At 35.1% G+C, this 24,859-nt stretch overlaps 1 protein-coding gene across 3 annotated transcripts in view; it reads right to left on the bottom strand.

Moving 5' to 3' along the window:
• Nav3 (neuron navigator 3) overlaps window positions 1-24,859 on the bottom strand; it is an 813,909-nt gene that overhangs the window by 538,290 nt on the left and 250,760 nt on the right. For all 3 annotated transcript variants that reach the window (XM_013072315.3, XM_013072311.3, XM_087192477.1), the window contains exon 2: window positions 15,082-15,490. In XM_013072315.3, coding sequence (XP_012927769.1) covers window positions 15,082-15,153 — 72 coding nt within the window. In that variant the 5' untranslated portion in view covers window positions 15,154-15,490. The remainder of the gene's footprint in view (window positions 1-15,081; window positions 15,491-24,859) is intronic.

Here is a 24,859-nt window from a genome sequence, read left to right as displayed (position 1 = left end):
GTATATACGATAGATGACTTTCACTACAATACAAATGAGTACAATCATGACTTTAAATCATTTTCTAAAATATCATGATGCATTTTTGTAGGTATGCTGATTCCTTTTGACCTTAATAGTTTTGCCCTCATACTAATTTGTTGGCTGACCTTATTGTATTCTAATATTTGAAATAGGACCTAGTTCCCCATGAGATCATGGAGAGCATTTTTAAAAAGTCTACATGTTGATTCAGCCATAAAAATGTATCAAATAATTTATTATGGATCATTTACTATAATTCAATTTTCTTACGTATACAATACTAAACTGATTAGATCATTCATTGCTTCTTGATTGGTGAGTTTCTGATTACTTAATATAAACAAAAGTAAGCCATGCACACAGCTCAAGTTTGATTTGGTGATTGATCTAACTGACCTCTAAGGGCCCTTTCAATACTCCATTCTATGCAATTTATGACTGGAGAAAAGGTTATTGTCTTTTCTACCATGAAACAATGATGGTCTCTAGCTCCACTTTTATATATTATGAAGATGACAGACTACCTTCTTGTTTATCAGGCTAACTTAAACTCTGATTTTTCTGACATCCCATTCTATACTATATTCTATTCAGGACATTTCAGCAGCTCTATCCAGATCAACTTGTGGCAATGAAGGAAATGGTCTACACATGTGTTGTTCAATATGATAGCCAGCAGCCACATGTAGTGACTGTGCATGTAAAATAAAGCTAGTGAAATGCAAAATATAACCTTCAATTTAATTTTGATTAATTTAAATTTAAGTGGCTATGTGGAGTTAGTGGATGCTGTATTAGCCAGTACAGTTTCCACTCTGCAGTAGTTGCTCTAGCTTTACTTTCTCTTGGAAATAATCCAAAATTTCATTAGATGCTCTCTAAGACTTTAAGAAAAAAACTAAATAACACTTTAGTTAATCAACATTCTATTGGAATTAAGGTCCTCTCTATAAAAGCCTATTTTTAATTATGTTTGTAAACAGGGCTATGAAAAGGCCATTATCTTTGAGAAAAAAATAAAACAACATTGTATGTTAATGGACCCCTACTCTTTCTGAGTGTTGGAAGGAATGCAGCCCTATAAAACAAGCATATAAAAGAGGTGATTACAATTTTTAATTTTCTTATTTGGAAAAGTGCTCTCATAAGCACCAAAACTAGTCTTTCTTCCAGAGAAGACTCTTAATACTATTCTTGCCCAAATGATCCTATAAGATTTTACAGAATAAAGTTCATGTATAAAGAGGAAGTAGTCATTATAAATTATAACATTACCCAAGGTATTTTTTACAATAATGTTGACTAAACCTATGGCCTTGTGCATGCTAGGCAGGTACTCCATCACTAAACTACAACCAAAAAGCAAGTTTTTGAGATTGGATACTTATAATATTTCAGAAGTAATCAATAAACCTATTGGCACCATGTACTTTACATAATAACATCTCATTAGAGAATTTGTTCTCAATTTTATACTTTGTCTTTCCTCATAAGAGAAGCTAGCAATTTACTTTGGAGTCATTATAACTGACTCCATCTAGGATCTTAAGAAGTTTTACTAGAAGCCCCCATTACCCAAAGGGAGAATAACCAAGCACTGTATGTTTTGAGAGTAGAACAGTGAAGTGGTAGCTGACATTTAGGGATGAAGCATGGGCCAGAAGAAGATGGAAACCGGTCTGATGCAGTGGCCCTTCTACCAGCTGACACTTTGGAGGTAGTGATATATGAAGCTTGAAAAAGATAGTGAACATGGCAATTACATTTGCCAAAGTATAATCCAGCTTAGCCATAGGAAGAAGGATCATCTTCTCTCAGAGAATAATCTAGACCCGCAGCAAAATTTGGGCATCACCAGTCAGGCACTGCAGAAACACCTGCCGGCACCACCTGACAGCTCCTAACAATGGCATGGACTTGTGAGGTTGGGGTTTGACCCAACTTGGTTGAGTTTCTGGATTGTCCTCACTCCTCCATACTTTCAGTTGTATCATCACTCATAGTTCTTCAACACCAATCAAGAAATAAATAGCAGGCTGTGCTAATATGGTAGATGAGACCACACATAATTGTCTCAAAATGTAAACCAAATTTAACTTTCCTTTTATCTTGCAAAAAAATTATACCCTACATGTTAAATATCTTTAGTTCTAATTTTTGATGTAACCTATATAGATGTTAAGAGTCCAAACAAGTAGTTAATTTGTGACAGAAGTGTAAACTTTTAAAACTGTGATTTGTCTCACTTGAGAGACCTAGAAGGCCTCCGAGTCTGTGGAAAATGCAGGAAGCTGCATCAATAGTCATGCTTTGAAAATTCTGCTCTTTCTTCTCAGGTAGAAATAAAGACTCAATGACATTTACAGACCTGGGAGACCCGTAAGCATTTACTCTAATCAGAAAAACTCTGACAAAGTTGCCCTATTTTCTTATTTTATGGGATAATCATTTGAGTTGCTTTGGAATAAGACTAGCTTTTAGTTTTTAAACTCTTTTGCTTAGCTCTTTATAAAATATCACACCCCAATTTGATAAATGCTCATAAAAATTTATTAAATAAGTGGTAGTTTATGTGCCTACAGAGGAGTCTTTTCTTGATTCCATACTACAGTTCTTGAGTATGTAACATATGGGAAGTATCCCATACAAGGATGCCCAAATCAAGCAGCATCTCTGCCTGCAAACAAGCAAAGGATATATGAATAATGGAACAAACAAAAATGGTTGTTAAGAGGACCACCTATGGGAATTTTAACAGAACGTAACGATGGAACTTGAGACAGCGTTTTTCTTTTAGGAAATTGCATTAATATCAGGTATTTGAATAAGAAAAAGAAACCATGCATGCAGGTAGTAGAGCAATGAGTGCTTCGGGCAAGAAGAAAAGTCAGTGCAAAGGCTTTAAGGTGAGACAGCACTCTGTTCAAAGAATTTAGAAATTCATTGCCAATATAACTGGAGGGGAATACATGAGCGACAAGGGCAGGAGCTAAGACTGGAGGGAGAAAGAATGGAGAATATGTGGAACCCTCTGGGCAATGTTAAAGAGTACAGATTGCACTCTAAGTCCACTACAAAGTCTTTAAAGACTTTTAGGAAGATGAGTGATACAACTGGATGCACTGTGCCTGTTCAAGGATCATTTCTATACCTATGCATACTTTCAGTGTCATATTTAATCGGGCCACTGATTTGGTACTTGATGAGGGAATGAAAGAATTTTGTAAAATGTTAATTGCTATAGAAATCTTGGGGTGCATTTTTATTTACCATTATTTTGTAATTTTCCCTCAAAATAATGTGGGACTCATGAATCATTTCATTAATTCATAATTATATAAATATAATTTACAGTGCAATGCAGACTAAATAAGACATTAATTATGAAGTTAACATTGTTTTAAAAGTGTTACCCTAAATTCTTTCCCGGTCCTAATTAGAAAATAACATGTACATACAAGATGTTGTTTATCATATTTGCAAGCATTACAATTTACCAGTATCAGCAACTGTTAAAAGACAAAGGCCTTGTTAAGTGAGCATGAGGTAATGCTACTCCATCATACCTAACAATGTTGTTTAATCAAGCAGTTGGTAGAGTTTAAAGGAGAACATCTAATTTCAATGAAGAATGAAAAATTAGCTATTGGCAGCAAAATTTGAAAAACAGGCAGAAGCATCTACATATTTTATTTCTGCTATGTTCTTATGAGACACCCTTACCTGAGAACTGAATGTGCACATTTTGATGAGTAACCTACAGCTACAAGCATTTATGAAAACACCAATGTTAGGGAAATGTGATGCTTATAACTGTAGCTCCATTTAAAAACATTTATCAAAACAGAAACTCAAATGAACCATTTACATAGAATCCAATTCTCACCTTCATTTCACATCATACAAATCAAGCACACTGTAAATTAGGGTCAAAGATGGGCACTTGTTTGTTTTCCTTTATTTTTAAATATTCCCTCAGAAACGATTTGAGTATGTTCTGAAATGGCTAACACTCTCCCCTCTGTGGCAGGCCCACTTCTCATTTACTTCCGCCATGGTGAGCAAATGCTAAAAGTGAATGACATCCAAAAAGAACATCCTGCCACACTCCAGGAAAGCGAGGTGGCTCACACACATGCATGTACTCACATGTGTCACTGGCACCGCTTAGAGACCAGGTGGCCAAGCCTTTGCAGGTTGTCTGGTGGCTAACAGTTCGGCACAAATGAGAAGCTAAGATTAAGCATGGCTCTACCTGTATGGAATCACAACAATATCTTTTTGTGTAACCTATCAACTTCAAATTTAACCCACGTTCCTGATATTTTCCTAAAAATTAAATGGAGCTCCCTAATATAATTTTATAAAATCGGTGTCCATAATAAGATAGATGGGGCACTTCGAATTTAAGTTTCCAAGTATAACAAGTGTAACAGAATCAAGCCAGGTTTAATGTCAACAAAGAGCTGTAGTTTCCCAAACTTGGACTCATTTTTAAACCTTCCAGAATCATTTTGGTAGTCTCTCCTGGAAAGCATTTGCTCCGACAAAGTACACTGCCGTGATCTGGATGTGGTTTGAGTATATGCACTTGATGGAGTCATGCACTGAAATTTAAACCCCATTGTTAGATATGAACAGGATAGTAACTTAATTTCACTACAGCTTTTAGAAGTAGAGCCATTGAGAGGGGATTAGGATTATACAAAGTAATTAGTTCACGTGATTGAATATCAGTGATTTATGAAAGAATATTAGTGATTTATTGAATATGAAATTTTATGAAATTTATTAAATTTATTTGTGTCTCCAATAGTGACACAAGCATAACACATGGCCACTTCCTTTCTTGCTACCATGATCTCCTTTGCCATCTTGGGATTCTGCCAATAAGAAGGCCACCACCAAATATGGCCCCTCAGCCTTGCACCTCTGGAGCAATAAGCCAACAAAACCTTCTTTTCTTTGTAACATACTTAGTCTGTGGCATTACATTATTAGTAACAGAAAGTAGACCAAGATATATACTAAACCCTAACTAATGCATCATAAAATTCCAATAGAAAAACTAGAAATGCATCTGTATATTTATGTCCTTTAAATATATTTAATAGCTCATTAAAAATTGGATGTTATTAAGAAAAGAATGATTTGATATGCAATTTCCATGTATAGAAATTATGCTAAATACAAGTTGATAAAAAATAAAATCATAGACTGTTAAGCAAAATAAAAATATGGAAGTTGTTATGTTCTATAAACTTGAGCAAGTTTTTCTCCCTAGCATGACATGAAGAATATCTAACCTACAGCTTCACAGAGTTTTTAGGATAAAAGGAAATTTGGAAGAAAGGTGTTTTATAACTGTAGTATACTATTTAAATAGGAAGTAGAAACCTAACCACTTTGCTGCGCAAGGAAGAGGTGATGGATATAAATGAATAAACCCCTTGGTAAAGAAGTGAACAGAGTAAATAGTTTTATAATTACCTACTGTAGAGCACTCCATAAATCCACAAAACACATTGAATTCAGGCAAACTGTATCAACTAAATCTGTGTTCACTTCTTAAACTGTTGATTGCCTTCTTCAAATAAAATATTATACTAATATACACAGAAAAGCAGAATTAGTAAGTTGAGTGGGTCAAAAGTCCATCTCTGAAGCAGTGACTTAATAAGACTTGGCTAGTCTACTGCAAGAGAGCAAATGATATGGAAAACCTTCTGAACTTACTGTAGAATATTCACCAAGAGCTTCATCCACTGGGCACTAAGGGACTACACCATTACGTAGGAGTACATATAATAAATTGATCTTAAACACACTATGTAACATAACACACTTTCCATTAATTTTTAACCTACTAGATCTTACAGTTAACATTTTATTATGTTTGCTTCATCATATCTCTTCCTTATATACATTTTTACATTCCCTCTCACTTTGGAAATGGTAGAAGAAAAGGACCTCTTAATGTACTGACCATGTTAATTGTTCATGTTCTCTTGCCTCTTGAAAATAGAAACAAACCACATACCATTGTTCAGGATTTAGAAAGTAAACTTTTATTTAAATGTACGATGAATTAAGGATAATTATACTTGTTGATATGCCATGGTCACAAAGTATTTGAGATTATCAAAATTGTCATCCTAAGGGAAATGAAATCTTGATTTCACAAATATCTCTTCTGACTGCCTCTGGGGCCGAGCTGTAGTCATATGAGATTGATTTTGTAGTCATAAGCTAAGATAGACTATCCCAAGCATTAACTTTTCTCTGACTCTCCAGGAAATTAGCTGTGGTCTAAAATGAGCCACTGGGGGCCAGGGATTTAGCTCAGTGTTTCTGCCAGCTGCCTCGCAAGCGCAAGGTCCCAAGTTCGATCCCCGGTACCAAAAAGTAAAAAATAAAAATAAAATGAGCCACTAACACAGTTGAATACCAGCCAGGAAAGACTACCTGAGCCCATAGGGAAATTCTATCCCGGGAGTAGGGTAGAAAACCCAGAATCCATCTTTCTTCCATCTTTTCTTTTGTGTTTTTGTATGCACTCCCAAGTAAATAAGTTCTTCGGTAATTGGGAAGCCTGGTTACTAGGAATTCTCAAATTGTTTACAGTATACACATGTCAGTAAAATATAAAATGGGCTCCTGTGATATGAGCTAATCAAGAAATCATTCAGAACTAGCACTTCCAAAATCTCATGGGAGTCAGAGAAGAGAAGCTATTAACAGTTCTGCTAGTTAGTTCATGTTTTGGCTTTACCCTCAAAAAAGATATCACATCCACCCCCAATAGCAAGCTACTTGTTATTAAGTGTTTTCCAACTGCTTTATATATTAAAGAATTCAGTACTTTCAATCACTTCAGAAAGGAAAACAAATAAGAAAACTGGTGAAAGACAGAGGTTGAATAATTAAGTGTCAAGAATCAAACTCAGCCTTACTTAGACCCTTTGAACACTGCTTTTTTACTAGACTTTCCCAAAGACATTGCTGGTCTACTTGGCCCAGTTTTGAGTGACCTATCAAGTAAAAATAGTTGGAATATTTACCCTCTACAAAAGTCATGCTGACATTTAATTGCCATTATAACAGTATTAATAGATAGAACCTTCAACAGGTGAACATGTCACAAAGACTCCAGCCTCATGGATGGGTTTGGTGCTATTACAAAATGGTGCATTGAGCTCATTTGCCCTACTGATTCCATCATGTGACTATGAAACAAGAAGGCCTTTGCCAGATGCAGATACCTTGGTTCTAGGCTTTCCAGCCTCCAGTAATACCCCCTTTTCCTGAAAGTAAGATCTATCTGGGAAAAAAAAGCCTTTAAAACCAGAGATCAAACCTGCCAGTCCCAATCAGCCCATCCACACCTTACCTGCCATCACTATTCTCTGGCTTGGTGGCTACTCTGTAAGACAGGTAAGGCAAGGACAGGCTGACTGGGGGTGGCATTTTTGATCTCTAGTTTTCAAGGCTATTTTCCAGCTAGGTCTTATTTTGGGGGAAAACAGCATGAGCCAATACATTTTTCATTCTAAATTATCCAGAATGTGAAATTCTGTTACAGCAGCACAAAATGAAAAAAGACAGGAAGGCTCATAGACACCCGTATGTCTTTTCTATTGTATTTATTGCTCCTTTGTGACAAAGTCATCTATAGGGGACCAGCTCTCTGGGTACATTTTCTCTGTCCATCTTCATCCATACAATTAACTTGGTTAGCATTTTCACATCTGCTCAATGAAGTTGTCAATTCAGTTTTGAGAAATGAGATAACCTAGATTTGGCTTCTGGACCTAAGACAACATAGCTTATCAGAAAAAAATCCACTTTGAAGAGACTTTGGGGCATCTATATACATACTCTTTTTGAAATACTAGTTCTTCACTCTGATTTACCTGCTGTTTTGTACAGCTTCTTCAGCAGGGAACCATAGAAGAAAAAAAAAAATGAACATGAGGATTTTACCTAAACCCTACTACAAAACTCGAATATCTGACATCTGATTCAACAGGTGTTTTGAGTAATTATGATTTGTTTGTTTTCTAACCCACAGGGTTAGGGCGTGGGATGGAGGAAGTGCTGACAATTCTTTCATTCACTGCCTGGGATGGTGTTAGCAGCAGAGGTCAACAGTGATTGGAGGGCAGAGGAGGTGGCAACAGCTGTCCCATGTGTCATCACCTGTCAGTTGCCTGCTTACAATCCAGAGTCAGCCATACTGGACCAATGCATATGTTATCATCAGTCTGGGATTGCATTTAGATTATCTAAGAATAAAATAAGAAGGGCTGAAAGGAATGAAAGAATTTTTCAGGAGTTTACATTCCAAACATCTATGCTAAAAGAGTCCAACACAGCTGACTGATACAAATATATTGTATGGATATCAGAATTCTAGATATAGAATGTCTTAGTTAAGGCTTCCCCAGAGCAGACATTAGAACAATAATCCAAGTGCAAGTGCTTTCTTTGCCTTATGATTCCCAAAAATATTTCAAGTAGGAGTCAGGAAAGGAGGCAGAACTCAGAAGACAGAATACCTGAGCATCTTCTAAAACACATCACAGTAGTGGTTAAAGCTTCTTCCTGCTGGGGAGCCCTCAGAAATGGTCTAGTGCAGTGTTTTTCAGATATTTCTGTTCACTGGAAACACTTGGGGATCTCTAATGCACATTCTGATTGAATAGGGTTAGTGTGTGGCCTGAAATTGTATTTTCTATCAGCGTCTAGTTAATGGTCATTGTCCTCAGAGTGCATTTTATAGATCAAAGTTTTTGAAGGACTGCTACTGTACTTTTTTGCTTACATTCTTCAAATTTGTTTACAAAATGGAATTCCTTATGTCTGCTGCATGGGTGGCATATTAAATGTTTTGTTCTAAGTAATTCTAATCCCAGCCTTTGTATAGTGTCTGAAGATCAGTGTTGGAGATATTTTGTCAGTTTCTGTAAAAAAAAAAAATCCTCCCAAAAGTTCTGTTGGAGAAGCCAGCTGGTCTTGCTCTCCAGAAAGCAGCATGCTTTCCTTAGAAACAAAGCAGGGCACATCAGCCCCCTCCCAACTTGTCTCTTTTCTTTTTAATTTACATCATTTTTCTTGTTCCCCCACTCCATGCTAGTGCCAAATCATGTTCTGATTTTCTGATTAGCCTCAAATGTTTGGCCTTTGGAAATGAGAAGTCTATTTTTCTAATCTTGACACTCAAATTCTTTCATGATACAGCTGTGTGCATTCATGGGTTCTTACTTACTTGGCTATATCCCAGTCAGCTTTTGGGGATTGTTCCACCTGGTTATAGTCACCTCAAGAAAGGGAACTGAGGACCAGGGATTTAGCTCAGTGGTTCTGTTGCCTGCCTCGCAAGTGCAAGGTACCGAGTTTGATCCCAAGTACCAAAAAAAATGAATAAAGAAAAGAAAGGGAACAGAATTTTGTTGAATGACTTTTTAAACAATTGAGTAATAAGTTAATGTATGCTTATGGTCAGATAGAGAAAATTTCCAGCTCCTTTAAAAACACAATCTAAAAGAGAATTTGACAAGGATGTGATTGGTCAATCAAAATAGGCCACAAAATAATCACAATAATTTCTTTCAAAGGTTATGTGTATGTATACTAGATATAAATATATATATATAAAATCTAATGATGTCTCTATATAGGGGTTAAAACATGGTGCATTGTTTTATTCCACATTTTCTGTATTGATACCATATGTACATGTTTTCAATGTATATTGGTAGAAAAAACTCAGCCTAGTTATTCTTTTATGAAATGGTAATAGCTAGAAGAACTCCTATGTGAGTATAAAGACCAGGGATGAGATTTAGAAGAAATAGGAATTATAACTTACTAAATTTTGTTATTAATCATTATTATGACTATTATCATAGAGATCATAATGAACAACAGTCAAAAATTTACATGTAATTGTGCCTGCAATATATCCTAAATGTATAGATCTCAGTTATCTTGTGTTTGTATCCTATTTGCTTATCTGGCTGAAGATGTAAGATTGCTATATTTATTGACATTTTAAATCCATCAATCAGGAAAAAGTGGAAAAAGTACATAGAATAGTTTAGAACACAGGGATATGACAATGAAACAGGCTTATATGTCATTTGAGTCTATTGTCTCCAGTCCTTTCTGTTTTTCCAAATCTATTTACAACAACAAAGTGTGCTGCCAGGAGCAAGTGATCATATAATTGTTTAGAACTATCTATACCATATGATGGAAGGGATTTTAAGGATGTTCCATCTCATTCTGCTCTGAGAAAGGAATTATTGGACTCACTTCTAGTGAGAAAAACAGCTCCATCTACCTAATTCATCCTTTAAGAACTCCAGGTGAAGTGGCTGAGAGTCAGATTCCATATATGGATCATGGCATTGTAGAATGTATTTCAAAAGTGAAAAGTTTGGATAATCAGTAATTGGATGATCAATTGTGGTGAAATCTCCATTACAATCTATTCATTTTAGCAGCTGTGTTTTGGTGTTGGATTATTAATAAATGCTGTGGTTTTACATCAGAAATTCATACTCTCTTATGGTCCCTTTAATATATTTCACAGAAAACAAGTCAGGAAGATTTATAAAAATTAACAACCATTTTAAGAATGCATCTTCAAGAATATCAAAGAATGGAGGATGGAATTTATCCTCACTAACCTATTTTTTCATGTTTTCTGTTAAGAAGATATATCTTCAGTCATTTTCCAACATAAATAATTTTGAGTAGTCCACAACACCTATGAGAATAATCCCAGTACACTCTTGACCTTATATGATGCTATTTTACTGTCACTACAAGAAAATGCAACAATCTAAACTTTAGAAAATCAACACACTAAAAATACAGACAATAAAGTAAAAATTAGGCTAGCTTTAAGTTGATAGTTTTTTCTGTAAAGCACTGACATTCATAAATCAGTAAGTTTTTAATTAAAATGATTAGAGTAGCCTAACAATCATATGTAGGTATGTGAGCTTGGCTCCCATTTCTATTTTATTTTAATTGAAAGAGAAAGAACAAAATGGATCTATATGAATAGATGTTAATGAAGCATTCATTATCACTTCAGGATGATATTTTCTCTAACCAACTGCTTAAACTCTATTTTAAATCCAGTGTATCACAGTGGCAGCCCTTTAAGTCATTATCAGCTTTTTCTAAATCAGCATTTACCCCTTCTAAAACTTAATATAATAATTCCTCATTTTATATGATTCTATATATCTCAAATATTCTCATTCACTGTAATTACCACTACATATTATTTCTGAAATAACTGACATCTTTTAGAAAGATATGATGCATTTACCTTGAGCTTTTTGCAGAGTAAAAATAATGTTGATTGCCTATGCAAATGACTTGATTTTAGGAAGTTAGAATTGAGATGGTATTAATCTTAAACATTTCCATAAAAGCAAATACCTCTACCTCGAATATATGCATCAATATTCCACATCCCTTTCTGGTTTACAGGACAGACAAAAAGAACACTTCCAACAGGTCACTATAAATTGTAATTTATAACCATGATTTTGAAATGTACATCCTTCTACCTCTTTAATACAGCCTAGTAAGTTGTTGTCTATGAAGAATACTTTCACTTAATACGTAAGATATTCCTAGAGCAATAAAATAGTGTCCTAAGAGTGTCTGAATTGCACACTGCTGCAATTTAATTGAAAGTGAAATCTACTAAGCTTTGTTTTTTAGTTTAAGGTCACAACTAATTTATTGTAGTGACATTTGTACCTATTGGGCTTCTACTGTTTCCAGGGTTTTGCAAAAAGAATCCCACAAAGCAATAAAAATTAATAGAGAGCAATATAGCAACAGCCCTGGCATCAACAGGCAAACAAGGTTGAAAGGGTAAAGTCAACAAAATAAAACACCATATTATGGGCATTCAATAGGTTTGAGATGACCTGTTTTCCTATCTGGAACATTCCAAGAGCTAAATGCTAAGAGTAGAATTAAGAGTCAATATGAACTGAAGGTTCACCTAGCCCTACCTTAATCCAACTTGAGATTCTTAGAAGAATTATTCAACTTCTATAAGATCCTTAGACGTATTCTTATTTAACTCCTAATAAGTTAAATAAATCATATCTCTGGTTTATCCATAATGAAGAACACTTTAGATAGGACCTATGGATGATACCTTATAACATTTAGGTATTTTTTTCTCTGTTCAGATTTAGTAAGCTGATGAAGTATTCCTTAAAAATAAAACCAAAAAGACATACTTTTGAATGCTTCAATTTTATGTGTATGTTCTTGAGTGATAAATATTTTTTTTAGGACCAAGACTTCTAAGGAGCTAAAAGCATGTTTTATCTTTGTAGGAAGATCTTTTATTAATAAATTGGAAGAGATAAACGTGTTCCTTGTATATAGTATGTGCTCCATAAATAACCTCTTCCCTAACATTCACCTACTCAACTCAATAGTACACATACAAACCCAAATGCTCAGTACCCTGGGAGTTCCTATTTAGAAGTAAGTAGAGCATTATATGCACAAATCCACACATTTTGAAATTAAAAACAAAACCCCACATATAGTTTGTAGACTCAAAAAGATTATCTGTTTTGTAGGGGTTGGAAGAGGTGCCTGTATCCAGTCTAGTTCAATGAATCTTGCTGTGATGTCTAACATGTGCCCACCACAGTGAAAATAAGAAACATTTTTCATTCATACTGGCTCCTCTTGATGAAGGCATGAATTAGGATATTTTTCCAATGTGGCCACAGTGCTCATTAAATTAACTCATCATGATGGGCCAAAAACACTCCAAGTAAGTACAAGAACAATTTTTCGATCTCCACTAGAAATTATGTGGTATTAGATCTTGGGCCAGACCTTTGTTTACAAAGATGTATGATGTTAAATTCCATTTTTGCCCTTAATTTAGAATCACAAAAATATCATCGAGATGAGATGATCTTTATCATACTTGACAAATTTTAACTTTATCTCCCCTTCTTCCAGGTGTGTGTGTATGTGTTGGTGAGTGTGTGAGTTTCAGGCTTATTTGCAGATCTTACATGCCAATGCTGCTCTGGAAAAGCCCACATCAATGAGGTGTCCAAGAGGCCATTAGAAACCCATTTCCACTCTTGGATTACTCACTGAAAATTACTCCTCTTCTATCTCCCCACCAACCAGACGATGAGGCTACAGTGAAAGGGAAGCCCCCTTGCCTCATAACACTAAACTGGTATTTTTAATTTTCTCCTAGAATTATAACTTTCTATGATTTTTCTAAACTCTATCCCTATTAGTATATTCTTAATTAGCTAAGTAGTCTTTTGTGAACTGGCCTTTATGAAACTAGGCAACATTACACACCATTATGTAAGGTTCCACACAAGGATTTGGGAAATGACTTTAAGAATCCATTTCATTCTTCAGCTTGCAATTCCTTTTGTGTTGGCAGAAAATTTGTCTTATTCAGGAAATGAAAAGATAGCACCTGCAGAAGTGCTTGTCTTTCTTGCCAGCAAAACAAGACTTCTAATCAAATTTTACCTCTCAAATATTAATTGTATACCTGCTCCCCCACTTTCCTCTTCACTCAAGCAATAGAGTAGGCAAATTACCATCAGAGTTAAGGACATTCAAAAAATAGAGAGAAAATGATTAAATTCCTCTCCAATCATTAAGAAATGACAGACCATGCTTTTACATTGAAATTTACCCTGCCATCTCTTTTCAGTTAGCACCTTACTACCAGCAAAAAATAAAAATTAAAAGCTGGCCACCCATAACACCAAACATTCTCAGTAACATACTTATTTGTCCAGAAATTTATATCCACATTGAGGTGAAAACTGACTACAGGCACCTTGGATTTTACAGTAGTTAGTATTTTCTGAGATTTATACTGCAAGAAACTTGTTAGATGAACCACCCTAGGCATAAATTATCCACCTATTTCTGCCTCCATTAGTAACAAAGTCTCCTCCTTATAGTATTGATCAAAATAGCCAAAGTTAATAAATTGTTGAATTAAGATGTCCTCTTTTAAATTTCTTACTTCCAAAACTATAAATGAGCTTGTATCTTAGAGGATGCTAAAAGTAAATAGTAAACAAAATTTCTAAAATAGATGTAAAAATAAACCTTGATCAGGCCCCTCAACCCAGGGCTACTTAAAAGTTTCCTTTTGATGTCTCCCTATTCCCTGCTTTTGTGGCTTACTCACTGCATCCCCATACACTTCTGTACTAGCCGAGTCAATCCCACAAAATAATGCACTTCATTAGAGTGAGGTTTTCTCTCCTGGGCACCATCTCTAACCCTTCTGATAAGTGCTCTCTAGATAGCACTCACTACAGCACAGTGGCTTAGCCATAAAGATTTCTAAAAAGGTAGGAAAATGGGGTTTTTAAGCACAAACCTCAGCATTCACTTCCTAGTTCTTATTCTGAAACTCTCGAAATTCACTTTTTCAAATATGTTTGCACACTCTTTTCTTGATATATTCTGGTGGTTCCTTTGACATTGCATGTGAAGAATCAAACCAAAGCTCACAAGTGCCTCATTTTCCAGGTCAGCTGTAAAAGTGAGAAGGCATAGATGATAGGCACCAGTGGCACTGAAGAATTTTAAATGCCACTTATGCCGTCTTCTGGTGGTAAGGAAAATGTGCTTCTTTTAGGAGAGCTCTAACATGCTCCAAAACTTCAGAGGTGCTTGTGACTCATGCGTCCTCTGGATCTCAGAGAAGCCCTCGTGTTGGATCAGGTCAGAAGGTCCCCAGCTCAATTCAAAAGTGACAGAACACAGTGTGATAATCCTTCCCAATCCATTGGATAAATATATCAGAAGATTTCAGAAACAAAATCACCAACTGGTAATAAAATCCAGACCCATAACAATACTTGGCTACATAGCAAGGATAATTTCTGTGAAACAGCTTCGTAGTTTATCATAAATCACATTCATTTTTCAATCTATAAAATTCTCTTTAAGCATAGACAAAAAAGGATTAAGCATAAGGAAATTTATTTGCATTACCTTCTTCTGCTCTTCTAGTTTGTGACTCACTGGATTCTTCCCATGTCTGTTCATTTCTGAAGATAAATCCATCACATTAGGTTCTTTCCCTTCAAAATGCAATCTCTTCAAAAAAGCAGCAAACTAATCCAAGATGCAATCACAGGAAAACACTGGCATACCACATTGCCCATCACATACTAACTCTGAACTTCATCGACTCCAAGGAATAATTAAAAAATCCATTGATTGAATGAAAAAAATAATGTTTGTAATTTACTCCCAGGACCTTCCAAATCAGCATATCGTTTTTAAATGCTGACTTCTGACAAGTGAAATTTGCATCCAGGAATTTTAAATCCAACTGCTATCTTTTTCTTTCTTCACAATTTCCCATTTTAATAGAAAAATTTACACAGTTCCTGTAGACCTGTGATTAAAACAAAAACAAATACACAGTTAAATCCTTCATACAATATAGCTCAATTAATGAATTAAATTTTTATCTGGATTTTCAAATTAGACACAAAATTTAGACTAGCATTAAAAATGACAGTTGAAATAAATTATATTTTACCATATGGGATTTAAAATAGCAATTCTATACATAACCAAAACAAGGATCCATTGCACATTAAAGTAGAATGCAACAGGCCATTCATACACACCCATCAAAGGTATGGATTCTACTCTTCTATTCACTAACTTATCATTTGTTTTAAGAAAAGAATATTCAGGTGAATAAATTTTTGCAAATCTAGTACATAATTAATAAAAGAATTATAATTAGAATTCTGATCATTTTGATTCCAAAACCCATTCTTAGTCCTAGATGTTCTCTTTTCAACTCATATTGTGTATTTTTTTAAAAGGGATATCATAAATAAGTTGATCAGATGCCTTGCTAAATTACATTTGCACCACCCATAAGTATACAAGGCTTCTCCTTAAAAGGATTATCTAATTCAGTGATTTCCAAACCCAGGTAGAAAATGAAATCACCTAAGAAAAATAATCTTTTTAAAAATTATTTAAATTCTTTTATTGGTACACTTTAGGTATACAACACAATTACATTTCTCATTGGGAACTTGTACCTTTACATGATGCATCTTGGTTCTTATTTTTTCCCCATTCCTAGCCCTCCCTTCACCCCCTCCACCCTTCCCTATTTACAAAGACTTTGTTTCCATTTTTTTCCATTTCTCATAATTAAGAAAAATAATCTTGAACATATAAATTCCTAGTGTACATCTCCAACCCTCTTAATATAAAAAATAGAGATCAAAGCTTAGATATCTGGATTTTTCCCATCTCTTCTCCACAGGAGAAGAGATTAAAACAAAAACAAATGCTGTGATGCAGAAAACCATGGAAGACTTGAAAGTTCCCTCTCCTGCAGGGCCCCGCAAACCTGTCTGCATACTAGACTCACATAGGAGCCTTCTTTTTTTTTTGTATTAAATTCTTTTATTGGTACATTGTAGGTATACAACACAATTACATTTCTCATTGGGAATTGTACCTTTACATAATGCATCTTGGTTCTTATAGGAGCCTTCTTAACTGCTGATTCTTCCATTCCTACCACACAGACCATACTTTAGAATTAGTGCCCAAGTGTACATTCTTTTTCAATAATTGACCAACCACAACCTGGATATGTCAAATAAAGGGAACCATTTTCTCAAAGGGCTGTCCTTCTCTTTTGAGGCAGTGCTAGTTTTTAGATCTTCCAAATTTGAAGACAAAGTCTGCAACACTATACTTCTGTCAACTTGTCATTATTCATAATTTTTGTGGACATCAATGTACACAAAATGTTTAATTTTTTTATATGATAGTTCTTCAAGTATCACTCTATCCAAGTTAACCATCCTTCAAAAATTCTCCAACTCCCTGTTACTTCCTTCAAATGAGGTTCCCTGTTGCACATGGCCCATAAACACAAGGATCAATAGGGCTGGGGATTTAGCTCAGTGGTACTGTGCCTGCCTTGCAAGTGCAAGGTCCTGAGTTCAATCCCTGATACAAAAAACAAAACAAAAACAAAAGGGTCAATGATGAATTGTTACATGTAAGAATTCACTAGATCCCCACAACATACGCTAAGCCAAGCATAAAATAAATAAATGATGAAGTAGACAGCTAGTCTTTGAAACATCAACTTCCAAATTACTGTTAACACATCCTCATATGCTGTTTCATGCTGGCATCCATTTGCCAATCCTTGCTTCTTCTTCAATTGCTCTGCTCTGCTCTTCCATGTGGATATTTTAGCTTATGTGCAGTTATGAATGTTACCAGCACAGTAAACAACATGGGCAAGAGCTCTGACATAAGAGAGAACACGGCCAACATGAGGAGCTGAAAGAAATCCAAGGAAAAGCCACTGACAACTTTTAAGAAGGCACGCAGCATAAATGGGTTTGTGATTTTAAAAGTTCATCTTAACTGCAATAGAGAAAATCAGAAACATGTGGTAGAGAAACCTAAAAGGAATTATTTGAACAAGTGAAGGAACAGACAATAGCATACTGAACTAGCAGAGGAGCTGACAGGACGGAAGAGTGACAAAACCAAGACATTACTTAAAAGGCAGAGTTGGGCCGGGGATTTAGCTCAGTGGTTTTGCCACCTTCCGCACAAGAGCAAGGACCTGAGTTTGGTCCCTGGTACCAAAAAAAAAAAAAAAAAAAAAAAGCAGAGCTGACAGAATTAGTAATTTTGCCTGGGATGTAAGATTTAAGGGTGCATGACCATACAAGTGATATCATTTCTTAAGATAGCAAGCTTATGATAGAGCCATGTAAAATAAGAAAAGGTAAAAGATTCTGTAAAACAAAGAGTACTTGTTAAATATTGTAAGTATTACAAGAAAATTACAGACTTATCTCATTGGTTGATATAGATGCAAAAATCCTAAACAAACATCAGCAAACTGAAGCCAATAATATAAAAATGAATAACACATCAATCCAAGTTGATTTTACTCCAGGAATAAAAGATTGGTTTATGATTTGAAAATAAATCTGTGTAATTCAGCACATTAATGAAATAAAGAGGAAAAATGATATGCTCATCTCAAATGGTGCAGAAATATAATTTGATAAATTATACATTGACATGACCAAAAAAATTCTTGGCAAATGAGGAATAGAAGAGGATATTTCCATAATCTTTCTTTATCTGAAAAAGTGTATTCACACACATACACACACAATCATGCATATTGGTAAAAGTAAAAAGTTTCCATTTGATCACCTACAACACATGAATACTAGCTAACCATTAATTCTATCACACACTGTATTTCAAGTCCTGGTCATGCATTGAGACAAGATAATATGAGGACAAGGAAAGGAGGGGAGAGAAATGGCTGGAAGCAGGGAAGCAGTAAAAAGGAATACATAAAATTTACTATTTGCAAATGTTATGCTCTACATAGAAGATATAAAAGAATCCAAAGATAAATAACTAGCCTTAATGAATGAGCTCCACAAGTTTACTAGATACAAAGTCAATATATAAAGAATCCTTTGCTTGTCCCTATAACAGCTACAAACATTTAGAAAATGCAAATTTAAAAGAATACAGTTTATAGTAACATTAAAAATAGTAAATACCCTGGAATAAATCCAACAAAAGTTGGTAATAACTTTATGATGAAATAGTAAAACAACATCAAAGGGAAATAACTGGAGGACTATGCACAAATTAGAAGACTCTATACTTTAGAAATGACAACTCATGCCTACATATTTATAGATTTAGTGCACTGCCAATCAACCTCCCAAGTTTTCTTTAATAACTTGAGAAAAAGTTTCTAAAATGCAACATATATATTACATTTATATAGCATTTATTTACAGTTACATATTTTATATATATATATATATATATATATATATATATATATGTCAAAGACCAAGCTAATATAAAACACTGGTAGCAAATAACAAATTGAAGCTATATGCTCTACCAAATATCAAGCCATATTTTCAATCAACAGTAAATAAATTGCATATAACTGGTGCAATGGTAGACAAATAAGCCCATAGAACATAAAAATCCCCCAAACAAACAGATCACTTGACTTATAACAAAAGTGGAATTACCAAGCCATAGGGAAAATCTTTTCTATGAATGTTGGGTGATTTGGATGTCCACATGGATGACCAGTTGAATTGCTTCACACCAATAATCGATCTCCAAAGGATTATAGATCTGCATGTGACAGTATAGTAAACTTCTGGGAGAATGACTATGTGATCTAAGTAAGGGTAGGAAAAGTTCTCTTGCACAAGAGTCCAAAAGTACTAAACGTTAAAAAATGATGGCCTATAATCAAAATCAACATTTTTATTCATTAAACTATGCCATTGAGAAAATATAGGTGGACTCTCTAGGGAGGAAAAAGTATTTGAGATGTATATGTGTGTGTATGCACATATAAAAATCAATAAGGGAAAAGAATGACAATGCACAAATGTATTTGAATAGGAGCTTCAAAATAATAATAATAATTATACCAACAGGGAACAGATTAGTGGTTGTCATATGTCAGGGATGGGAGAGGACTATCTGAAAGGCACAGTAGGGAGCTGTAGCAAATATCTTCACTGTGAAAATGGTTGCACTAATCTACTAATCTATGCATGTGATAAAAATGCATAAAATAATATACACACAAATGAATGTCTATACAATTGGTGAATTATGAATATACTTGCTCTTTGGATTGTACCATTGCCAATTTCCTAGTTTCAATATTGTACTGCACTTATTCAAGTTGTTAATATTGGCAAATACTAAGTAAAGGGTACACAGGACTTGGCACATTTTCCCCTGACACTTTCTGTCACTCTCAGATTATTTAAAAATAAAATACATGGGGTAAAACAAGAGGATCAACCAATAATCACGTGAAAAAGTTGGCATTCTCATCAGTATCAGGACAATGCTAAATAAAAACATATTAGATCTAACTTCTTATTTACCCAAATGAATAAAAAGAATAACAAAACCAACTGTTGGCAAAGAAATGAAACAAGAACACTGCTGGTCAAAGTGGAAACTGATACAACTATTTAAGCCAAAAAGTTAGTGTTCCATACTGAGTTCAAATATATGCATACTTAATCATTCACCAATAATACTCTTAGGCATGTAGTCTTAAAAATTATATGCATATGTACATCAAGGTATACAGAAAAAATGTTCTTTCAGAATGGCTAAAAAATGAAAAAAAGTCCATCTACATCAGAACAGATAAATGATTAATGGCATATTTATGCAACAGATAACTATAGATAAGATTAATAAGCTATAAACATAACCCCAGAATGTATGAATCCCACAAATAATAAGATTATAAAGAAGCCCAAACCAGAAAAATAATATAGTAATGAAGTTCCAAAAAACTGGTAAAACTAATATATGGTAAGGCAGGAGAATGGGGAAAAAATAAGAACCAAGAGAGATTATGTAAAGGTGCAAATTTCCAATGATGAATGTCATTATACTGTATACCTAAAATGTACCAATAAAATTAATTTTAAAAACAAAGAAATGACTATATTATTTTTCTAAAGGGGGGGGATGTTTTGACTGAAATTTGAATGGAGTCCTATTTATCCTCCACTTTTTAACTTGAATGGACATTACATGCATGTTAGCTTTGCAACAATACACTGAGACAGATTTTTACATTTTGTACAGTTTTTAAAATTTATAGGATGCTTCATGAAAAAAAGAGTTAAGAAAACATTGTTACATCCATGTCTTTAGTGTTCCCATGAATAACATCACCAATAAGTAATAACAAAAGGTCCAAAAGTTTGACTGATGAACCTTGCTATGAGTGTGCACTATTCCTTTTTAAATTTGTGGACTAACCATCTGATTATGGCATAGAGTTTTACTGAGCACAATGTCACACTTTCCAATAACAGAGGCTATCGAATGTCACAAAAATGCATTTATATATTAATTCCCCATATACCTTCCATACTCTTTAGAGTAGTAAGTAGTGAGATATTACAAAATATCAACCATATCTTTATATTTCTTTCTTTATGATAATACGAACAAATTTCCAAATCATTTGTGCTCTAGCTTATTCAAGTTTATCCACCTTATTGAATATCATCCCTCAGTGCAAAAGGTCCTATAGAAGACAGGATACTTATTACCCTATGCTCAGCACAGTGCAGGTCCAAAATAGTCAAATTTAAAACCCCAGCCCTTGTCCTTAGAGATCCTACAGTTTAGTGGGGAGTTATATGCAACTACAAGGAGCAGCATCCTCTTTTCAACTTTATCAACATCAAAGCCTGAGAACATCATTGAGTTAACACCAATGATAAAAGGTAATTCATGTGGAATTAATAAATGGATTATGCACATAAATATTAATTTGAATACATTCTAGTTCATTTTAAATCAAATATGACTTATTCTTCCTTCTGTGGAAAAGAATTATATAAAATTATAAAGTAGATAGAAAAAGTATAATCATGCATATGAAAAAGATGTTGAAAAGTCATTCATATGAAGGTAATTGTTAATATGTCATATTAACTATCTGTCACTCTTATTTAATATGATGCAATGGTTGAGATCAATAGGAAAATCTTACTACTTTAAGAGTAAGTAGAGTTATTTTGTTTCTGCAGCTTAAAGGACTCTCTTGAGCTGGCTACAGTGGGACATGCCTGTGATTCCAGTACTCTAGGAGGTTTACAGAAGGATGGAAAGTTTGAGTCCAGTCTGAGCAACTTTGTGACTTAGGGAGACCTGTCTCCAAATTAAAAAATAAAAAGGGACCAGGATATAGCTCAGTTTGAGGGCTTTGGTTTTAATTCCCAGTATGGCAGAAAAAGAAAAAGAAAAAAAATCTGCTCATACTGACTTAGGATTCTCACTCATAGTCAGGATAAAAAAGATTTTTTTAAAGGGAGGTTTTGAAAAGCTTTTTGATGCTCATTTCATTGAGTGATGGAGTTATACACTACTGCCCAGCTCAGCCTCTGAGAGGGTGCCATGCAGGCAGAGTAAGTATTATTCTCTGCAGTTAGAAGATACAGAGACCAAGTGCCTATGGCAAGGTGAAGTAGCCTGTGGCCTCAGGATACAGTAGCATGCTTTAGAAGAAAATTGTGGGCCTGTCTGATCATAGATCAAAGACATGAAAATCTCAGGGATAAGATATAGAGTTTTTAGTAAGAATGTTTTATTCAATTCATTTAGTGAAAGAGATTCTGATCAAAAGAATAATTTGCAAGCTAACGAGCCTCCTACTGAAGGAAGTTGCAGTTACTTCTGGGGAGGATTAGCTGAGGGGAGATCTGGAATGTTTAACTCTAGGAGAGGCCACTACCCAGGTCAAAGGGTAAGTTTAGGAGGAACCCAATATTCCAAACTCTCACACCAATAACCATGGGAGTCCCCCAGGCCTATAATGAATAAGCCACTTAACAATAATACCTGAGTACCTCCTCTCTCTTCCCCACCTCACCTACAAAGAACATAAGTGAGTCAGGCATGGTGGCACACACCTGTAATCCCAGCTACCAGAGAAGCTGAGACAGGTGGACTGCAAATTCAAGGGCAATTAAACACCTTAGTGACACCTTGGCTCACAAACTAAAATTAGAGAACCTCCCCCAGCACTGAGGAGGTGCCTTCTGGGCCTCTGTACTGCCACCCCCAGTGACAAGAAGCAGAGACACCCTCAGTGTCAAGGAGGTGCCCTCTGGGCATCTGTATCAACACTGCCAGTGCAGAGGAGCAGAGCCATACCCAGTGCCGAGGAGGTGCCTTCCGGGCCTCCATACCACTGCCCCCAGCGCTGAGTAGCAGACCCCACCCAGCACCAAGGAGGTGAGCCACATGGGCACCAGCAGCACCCACCCCTTCAAATGAGAAGACACATAAACAAGTCTCAAAACCAGACTTCCAGATCACCTAAAGCAAACCCAAAGGGAAATGAGATGGAACAATCTGATACTCAACCACCTGGATTCCCTGAACTGGCAAAAAAAAGAGGACTGGGAAAAAATGAAATCAGAAATAATTTCTCAGATAACAGCAGAGATTGTGCCCATAGTGCAAGACATGATTAATAAATCTAGAAAGGACACAGATTAAAAAAAAAATAGAGGAGCTGAAGAAAATAATGGAATCCCAACATAGGAAACACATGGAATCCATAAAACAGATGCAAACAGATCTGCAGATTAAAAACTCCATTGAAAGTTTATGCAGCCGAATAGCCAAGGTGAGGACAGAATTTCAGATATAGAAGATAAGATTGCAATTAGTGACCAGGAAAAGAAAAATTACTTTAAAATTCTAAGGAACCATGAGAAATCAATCCACCAGCTGCTAGATGATGCAAAGAAGAATAACATAAGACTGATCAAAGTCAATGAAGAAAAGGAGAGAACACAGATGACATAAAAAACTATTCACAGAAGTAATGGCAGAAAACTTCTCAAGCAGGGGAAAAGAACTTGACATACATATAAGAGGCATATAGGACTCCAAATAGCATTGATCAAAAAAAATCTACACATAGGCATACAATAGTTAAGATTCCAGAAACCCAACAGAAGAACAAAATTCTACAAGTAGTTAGAGAAAAGAAACAAATCACATACAAAGGAAAGTCCATCAGAATACAGCAGACTTCTCAACACAAGCTCTCAAGGCAAGAAGAGCCTGGAGTGATGTATTTCAAGCCCAAAAGAAAAACAGCCTCCAATCCAAATTGATGTACCCTGCAAAACTCTCTTTCAAAACTGATGGAGAAATAAGATACTTTCATAACAAAGAATACCTTAGGAACTGCATGAATACCAAAATTGCACCTCAAAAAATTTTAGACATCCTAGGAAAAGACAATGAAGATCACAATGCTAGGAAGCCCAGCAGAATGAATCCATTGGGTAGGACAAGAAATTAAACACAAAGGGGGAGAATCCAACAAAAAGAAAAAGTCATGACAATGATAAGTCAACCTGTATCAGTTATAACAATCAATGTTAATGGTTTCATTTCACCAATCAAAAGAAACAGACTGGCAGAATGGGTCAAGAAGCAAGATCCAACAATATGCTGCATACAAGAAACACACTTAATTCAAAAAGAAACTTATAGACTGAAAGTTAAAGGGTGGAAAACAATACTCCATGTGACAGGAACCAGAAAAAAAGCAGAAGTACCTATCCTCTTTGCAGATCACGTGCATTTCAAACCAACACTAATTAAGAGAGACAAAGAAGGACACTACATCCTTGTAAAGGGAACAATCCAACAGTCCCATTTGACCCCGCTATTCCTCTGCTGGGCATCTTCCCCAAAGAATTAAAAGAATCATACCATAGTGATATATGTGCACCCATGTTCATAGCAGCACAGTTTGTGATAGCTAAAACTTGGAAGCAGCCCAATTGCCCCTCAACTGGAGACTGGATAAAGAAAATGTGAGGTTTGTTTTATAAAATAGAGTACTACTCAACCATAAAGAATGAGAAACTACAGACATTTATAGCTCGGTTGATGCAAATTGAGGCGATACTCCTAAGTGAAATAAATAGGACACACGTGTAAATACTGAATAGTTTCTCTAGTGTGAGAAACAGAAAGTGTAAATAAGGACTTAAAGGTATAATAGATAATGTGAAATAGGAAGAAAAGGGGCAAAGGGGAAGGGGAAGTTGGGGGGGTAGGGGAAAGAAAAGAATGGAATGGAATTAATATGAGAAAATGAAAAAAAGCAAACAAAGTCTCTGTA

The sequence above is a fragment of the Heterocephalus glaber genome, unplaced genomic scaffold (genome assembly GCF_053883595.1).
Source record: "Heterocephalus glaber isolate CG9 unplaced genomic scaffold, H.glaber_assembly_v1.0 deba00001571, whole genome shotgun sequence".
Taxonomy (NCBI): domain Eukaryota; kingdom Metazoa; phylum Chordata; class Mammalia; order Rodentia; family Bathyergidae; genus Heterocephalus; species Heterocephalus glaber.
This window is presented reverse-complemented; position numbering and strand designations above follow the sequence as displayed.